The following is a 6,968-nucleotide window of genomic DNA, read 5'->3' on the forward strand; positions in this document are numbered from 1 at the left end:
GGACGAGAGGAGAGCAGTTGAAGTGATTGGCGGGAGATATCAATAACTTCTACACGAAAGAGAGGATATCTTTTGATGCTTGAGGATTCACACGAGAGAAGAAAGGAAAGAAAGAAGTGCAGGTAGACAGATATATAGCGGAAGAATGTGTTACATTGAATAGATATGCAGCCAGCGGGTTACCTGATGCTGACCCCGGGCTGAAGAGACGTCTCTGGATGTGTCCCCTCCTTGACCGTTTCTTCTTCCTTTGTGAACTTTAACAATCCAGCCTTTCTCTGTCTGAGGAAGTGAAGAAAAGAGAGAGGAGGAAGAAGAAGAGGCCGAGGAAGAAGAGTTTAAGGAGCAAGGGGAAAAATCAGACGACGTAGGAGTGACGGCTCCATCTAAGGGGACGAGATAGGAGATCATTCTTGTGTCACGCTCTAGAAGAGGAGAAGAAGAAGATGAAGAAGAGAAAGAGATATCTACATCCATTGTTACCTCTGCAAAGAACCATATACAGAGAAGGTATTTGTCTAGGAGGAAACGTGTTGAGTCAAGAGAACAACGGACACGGCGAAGAAAGGAAGGATGGAGGGAGAGAAGGCAAGCGGCGGTAAGAAGAAGAAAAGAGTCTAGTTCTCTCCTTCCTATCCTGTCTTTCTACCGGTCCTTAAGAACTTTTGGAGAAAAGAAGCTACATAAGAATGAATGCGCGAGAAGGCAGTAGCAAGTGTGTCAGTTTCCATCCGGATGTATGACTAGAGATGGACTGACTGTTACCGGCCTTCGGGTGTACATACAGCCCTCCTGTGGCTCACCGTCACATTCCCTTTCCTCATGGCTGTAACTGCTTTCTCAGTATCTTCTATCGAATATATACACGCCGATCCATAAGTACACATCAGTTTACACAACGGAGAGGTGAATGTGCTTGTAAAGATGTAAACATACACACAATCGAAAGAATGTCTGTATTCTGGAGGACAAGCCCAGCGTAGTCACCTTCCTTTCTGCTAGGCTGCAGTGAGGAAAAAGGAGGTAATACTTCTCTCATTACAAGACTTGGTTCGAGGAAGGAAGTTCAATTTGTATTGACCCAAGAGAAGAAAGTTCTTTTAGTTCTCTAAACACGGGGATACCCGCCCGGTCTCGGCAACAGTTCATTGCATGCGCATGCATGCAGTTGAGCAAGGGTGCATGCAGTGAAGCTGAGAAGGGAATAGAGAAATCCGGAATTTTCTTTTCAGGTCGAGGAAAAAGAATGCCGTTCTTCTTCTCTTTTCTTCACCTTCTTCACGAGAAGACTTTCCCCTTCTTTCTCTCTAGCTGTTTTACTCGTCTATCTTTCCCACCTACTCTCTGTTACTTTTGAAATCTTCTACTCTCCCGTCACTTCGTTCTACCGGAGAATCAGGTCTCTTCTCTCCCTTCTTCTTCTTCTTCGCATTTTTTCCCGAACAGTCTTTCTCTCTCTTTCAAGGCCAATATATCTCTTTCTTTCTGCCTCTTTCTCCCCATGTTTTCCCGTCTTCTCAATTCTCCTCTTCCTTCATTCTTTTCTCTCTCCTCTCCTTCTCTGCTTCCTACAAATCTCCGCTCTTGAGCGGTTTTCTCCCTATTCTTTCTTTCTTTCTTTCCATCACGTTCAACTTCTTTTTTTCTCCTTCCTTTCTTCCTTTCTCTTGTCTCTTCACTATGTCTTCTGTACGGTCACGCGCCGACATAGGCAAATCGCCGCAGGGCAAGAGCATTCCTTCTCTCCTCCCGAGTCTTTTTCTACCAGGGGAGCCTGTTCTTCCACTGCCATCAGAGAAGACTTTCTCTTTAGGAGGAGAAGAAGATGGGGGATGGAGCCGAGGAAATGAGGCAGAAGAAGCCGTCCATCGTTTAGCAGAGATCAGCGAAGATTTCGATTTCGCATCATCCGCTTATCTAACAGCGTATGAGGCTATGACGGCAAGTCATGGAGAGTTACAATGTAGCATCCCCTGTACATACACTCCAAGGCTTCCTCAGTATCCTTATTCTCCCGGATATCTTTCCACAGGACAGAGTCGATATGAGCCAGTTCAAGGTGATATCGTAGTTGGAGTTGTCTCAGGGAAAAGAGATGAAGAATATACTGTAAGAAAGAAGAAAAGAGACAGATTGGACTTACCGTGATCCATCTTATCTTCTACAACTTGGAGTCTCGAGAAGCGTGGGGTTTGGAGAGAGTCTATCCATCTCTTGGTGCCTCGTGTGCATCTCAAGCGGTCGCTGCGGCTATGTGTGTGTCTGTATGTGTCTCTTTTGGCTCTCCCAAGTAACGGCGGTCATCCTTGTTCTTTCATGATTCACATAGAAAGCAAAAGAAGAACAAGAAGAAGAAAGAGGAGAAGCAAGAAAGAAGTCAGAGAGGAAGAGTATTTTCTCCTTCTTCTTCACCTCCACTTTCTCTTCTCTTTCCTGTTGTTGCCTTTCCGAGGGGTTCGTCACATGCAACATCTGTACGTTTGTATGTATGAAAGGTTATGTTTGCATCTGTCCTTTTATGTATGCATATATATGTGTCTGTCTTCGTATGTATATATGTATGTATCTGTCTACGCATACACGTATGCGTGTATCTGTCTATGTATGTGTATATGTATATATCTGTCTATGTTTGGATCTATCTATATGTGTGTCTGTCTATGTATATATGTATGTGTATACACCCATCTCTCTATCTATGTGTATTTGTACATCTATCTCTATCTATGTGTATTATCTTATCTCTCTCTGTCTATCTATCTGTGTGTATCTCCAGGTCAACATCCGAGCTCGGAGTGACGGACTTCTCCCTTCAATAATAGGATTTGAGGGCGCTACGAAGAGACACCATCCATCATTTTCTCGAGGAAATCTTGTTCTTTGTCAAGTCGCAAGAGTTTCTCCTGAGCTTGGAACGGAGTTAACATGCGTCACTTCAGATTGTAAAAAGTCATGGACTTCGAAAGAGAAGATTTTAGGAGAGCTGCAATCTCACCCCGGGTGTCTCGTTGTTGATCTTCCCTTCCCTCTTGCTATGAGGTACACCCCCTTCAGTCAGACATTCGTTCTTTTCTTATGAAAGATGGATATAGCTTCTTTTCTCTTCGACACAGATTTCTTACCAAGGTGGATATACACGTTTACACTCGACATAGAGAGGTGTCTAGACCTTAAGGTAGGCAGATGCATACATAGATAGATAGATGTCTACACTCGAGATTGATAGATAGATAGATTAAAGCTTGATAGATTAAAGATAGATGGATAGATAGATAGATTGCATGCTCTAGATGTATGATGTCTCCCTCTTTTATTTCCTCGCCTTGTTCATTTTGGCTTTTTGTTCCTTTTTGTTTTCTTTTCTTTTTTTCTTTTGATTGCAGTCTTTCGGCTCCTCATTGTTTCGTGTTAGAGAGCTTGGGAGAGCAGATTCCCTTTGAGATAGCGGTCGGAGCGAATGGCCGTGTCTGGATACGAGGAAAGACATCGACAGATGCGATTCTTGTCTATAATATTCTTCTGGCTAGCTATGGAAAGGAAAGGCACGTAACTCAAGCTATTATCAATACTCTCATTGCAAAGAGAAGAGAAGGCATCTAGTCTTCGAAGAGACAGAGAGGCGGCGTTCAGTTGGTATCTGAAATGCCACTTTTCCTCTCTCCTTTTCTTCTCATTCTTTCTCCTAAGCAAAGAAGATAGAACTGTTCTCTTGAACGAATCTAGCTGTTTTACTCTCTCAATCCTTCTGTACACAGGTATATAGGTATGTATGTATATATATATATATGTATTCGTGTGGATATACGTATAGTAGGTGCCGTGTCTCTCTGTTGAGTATATATATACGGCTAGGCACAACTATCCCAGGCCTCTATCTGCATATATACAGATATACACACACACCTATCCACCTCGAATGTGTATATATAGAGAAAGGAGAGATATATCTCCGTCCAGTATCATGTATCTACGTCTGATGCTGAAAAGATACAGTACACGAGACGGCAAAGGAAAAGGGAGAGGAGAAAAGGATACATGATGCTGGTTCGTAAGATCCCTCTTACCGTATTTGCAACGAGGAGATATAAACATCTCTTTAAGATACCTCTTAGAAGCCTTACAGCGTCACTGAAAGGATATGACTCAGCAGTGTCCCTCTTCATCTCTGTCTTTCTTTTTAGACTTTTCTCTTTCTACCTGTATACAGGAGGGAAGTAGAGAGGCCTTTCTCTCCCTCTCCTTTCTTCCTGTATATATACACGTTTCTTTCTATTCAACAAGAAGCCCCAGCATTCTGCTCGACAGAAGCTTTCCTTCTTCTCCTCGAATTATGCGCGTGTGTAAGTACACTTTTATGAATGAACCGACTCTGTATATGAAGTTTCCGTTCTCTGAATACAGAGATAAAGATCTCTTTCCTTTCTCGGTGTATATACATTGATGGGTTCAAGGGTTCTACATATTCCCAAGGTAGCTTTCTGCATAGAATAGTGAACTTTTCTTCTTGTCTTGAACGCAAAGCTTTGTAAGAATGTTGTTTCATCCTTCTCCTTTTCTCCTCACTGTTGGCGTCTACATATGAGCGAGGTTAGGCGAGAGACCTTCCTATATCAGGAGAAGATCTTGTTAACCGTTCTACACACATGAGAGAGAGAGATTAAGAAGAGATGTTTGTCTCTCTCCAAAGGAAATATCGAAGACAAAGATAGAAAGTGGAAGAAGCATTCCCAAACAACCTGAAGAAGAAGAAGAAGAAGCAAAGCTACCGCTGTATCTATCTATCTCTGACTAACGTACTTTTCTTCTACTTCTTTCGATTGATCGATCTGTGTAGATAGCTACACTTTGGAGAGCAGAGTGGTGAGTATCGAGACTCTTCTTCTTCTACAGCTTTCTTCTCGCCTCTTTCTATCTCCACCCACAAGTCACGTTAGTCACCACGTGAGAGCTAGGGCGTATGCATGCAGTGGGGGACGTACATGTCTATGTGTGTGTGTATGTACACCGGAACTAAGGTAGACGGACAATTCTCCATTTCGAATGTCGAGATATGATAGACAAGATATCTGTTTCATTTCTCTCTCAAGTATGAAAGAAAGACAACAGCTGAAAGAAAGCAGGTCTTCCGCAGAAGAAGAAGAGGCAGTAAAAAGCCAAAGATTCTCAGCTACTGAAAGAACAAGCAGCTGTAGTGTATGTACACCACATCATACTTCACTCACTCTTTCTCCATTCCTTCGTTCACTTACTACCTCTTTCTTTCTTTAACACTACATCGAACGATAACAGTCTATGCATATACCTAATAAGAAGACGCCACCAAAGAAGAGCATTCCTGCCTCTTCTTGTTCATATCTTCTCGGCTAGTAAAATGAGATGTTTCCCCTGGGTAGACCATACATATCTCTACCAACACATGCATACTTCCTTCAGGCACACATGAAGGCTTCATGAGGACGGAAAGGAGCTTTCCACACACTTGAAGATCACCTGACACAGCAAAGACAGAACAGATCTAAGAAGGGAGACGAGAAAACATCTGTCGAATATCGTACATGTAGAAATTGAAAGGATGAGCCGCTCAAGAGAAAAAGAGAACGGCAAGAGATGAGAATCTCAAGTCGGTCTATTAGCTGGGCGCTGCGCTACTTCTTTCTCTTGAGGTAAGCGTTGTATGACGGGGGGGAAGACTAATGAATCGATAGTCACAGAGAGAATAAGAAGGAGCTTTTATCTTTCTCATGAGGTAAGAAGAGTCAGGAGGGATAGACAGTATACAGAACATGAAAAAGGAGCTTCTTTCTGAAGGAGGGTCTCGCCTCTCATCATCCGTCAAGACCACGAAGCAGAAGAGAGATTTCAAGAAGAAAGGGATGGAAGCTGGTGAGCTCTTGAGAGTCCATACTCTCTTGCTTGGGCTTCTTGTTTCGCTACTCGCCGTCTGTAAGAAAGCAGAAGATATACACACAAAGCCTCATGGCCGCGTGTCACACATATATATAGTTTCCCTACTTGCTATCTGTCAGAAGGAAAAGAGACACAGACAGAGAGACAGAAACATCATCGTATTATTGGGAGTACTATATGTACACACGAGTGCAGATCACATATTTACCCTTTAGTATAGTCACATACATGTTCCTCGCGACGTATGCACAGATATCGCGGAGATAGCATGCGAGACCGGCTAGAAGAACAACTCCTTCCTCGTCGTCTGTATTTCCATTCCCTATGCAACGACTATGTCTACATACTACATAGGTAGATAAATGGGTTTTTGCGCTAATTTCATGGTCCTTTGGAAGCTAGGACATACCACACACATGTGAGATACTGAGAGCTTAGAAGTAAATATTTCTCCTCTTCAGTGACAAAGAACATGACTGCTTGCATGCATGACGCATCAGTGGACCTCAGGCTCCACACCTAGAGACCAAGAACAACTCCAACACCTCCTGAAAAGTGGATTTCTTTTCCTATCTGCATGCAGATACGTATACACACACACATGTACGGATGTCTATACCTATAGTGATGTCCAAACAATAGATAGATACAAGGGATCAAGAGCTCTGAATTGATGTGAGAAAGACAGAGAGAATACAGCGACATGCCTACCTGTATATATAAGGTATCTTTGTGCGATTCTTCTTGTACTTCATATCAATCCAGAATGGATGTCTCCGACTCTGTAGACGATGTGTATGCCTAGAATAGAGAATTTCTGACAAGGGAAGATCTCGAACAAGAGCAGCTTTCTCATCGACATAAGGGAAAACATTTTTAGCCTCTGGATTGTTACCACTACCACTCTGTCCACCTGCTCCTCCTCGGCCACGATGAACGTCAGTAGGAGGTGAACGGAAGGAGTCGGACTCACATACAAGATCGTACAAGCATTTGATCCTGAACAGAACAACCCTCACAACCACATGCATCTATATACAGCCATAGATAGATAGATAGAT

The 6,968-nt window shown here is 42.9% G+C and overlaps 3 protein-coding genes across 3 annotated transcripts in view; 1 reads left to right on the top strand and 2 right to left on the bottom strand.

Annotated features, from left to right (window-relative positions):
• Window positions 1-1,065, bottom strand: part of CSUI_008426 (histidine protein methyltransferase 1) — a gene marked incomplete at its 3' end in the record, with an annotated part of 2,700 nt that extends 1,635 nt beyond the window's left edge. The window contains exon 1 of the mRNA XM_068068559.1: window positions 184-1,065. Coding sequence (XP_067919464.1) covers window positions 184-477 — 294 coding nt within the window. The remainder of the gene's footprint in view (window positions 1-183) is intronic.
• A 193-nt stretch (window positions 1,066-1,258) lies between these two features.
• Window positions 1,259-4,545, top strand: CSUI_008427 (exosomal 3 -5 exoribonuclease complex subunit). Its single transcript, XM_068068560.1, has 3 exons — window positions 1,259-2,109; window positions 2,777-3,039; window positions 3,384-4,545. The coding sequence occupies exons 1-3, from the start codon at window positions 1,681-1,683 to the stop codon at window positions 3,598-3,600; spliced, it is 909 nt and encodes a 302-aa protein (XP_067919465.1). The 5' UTR covers window positions 1,259-1,680; the 3' UTR covers window positions 3,601-4,545.
• Window positions 4,546-5,234: 689 nt separating this feature from the next.
• On the bottom strand, window positions 5,235-6,908 carry CSUI_008428 (uncharacterized protein; the record flags this gene model as incomplete). The annotated part of the gene is made up of 2 exons (XM_068068561.1): window positions 5,235-5,941; window positions 6,619-6,908. Coding segments are annotated over 2 exons (372 nt in total), but the record flags the coding sequence as incomplete, so codon positions are not given.
• Between the last annotated feature and the right edge of the window lie 60 nt (window positions 6,909-6,968).

Source organism: Cystoisospora suis (genome assembly GCF_002600585.1).
Source record: "Cystoisospora suis strain Wien I chromosome Unknown contig_4720, whole genome shotgun sequence".
In the NCBI taxonomy this organism is placed as follows: Eukaryota; Apicomplexa; class Conoidasida; order Eucoccidiorida; family Sarcocystidae; genus Cystoisospora; species Cystoisospora suis.

Bases quoted from the DNA above. Each gene is read 5' to 3' on its own strand.
- CSUI_008427 (XM_068068560.1), top strand. From the start codon at position 1,681: ATGTCTTCTGTACGGTCACGCGCCGACATAGGCAAATCGCCGCAGGGC. The intron at 2,110-2,776 runs GTAAGAAAGAAG...GTGTATCTCCAG, and splicing joins AAAGAGATGAAGAATATACT to GTCAACATCCGAGCTCGGAG. The intron at 3,040-3,383 runs GTACACCCCCTT...TTTTGATTGCAG, and splicing joins CCCTTCCCTCTTGCTATGAG to TCTTTCGGCTCCTCATTGTT.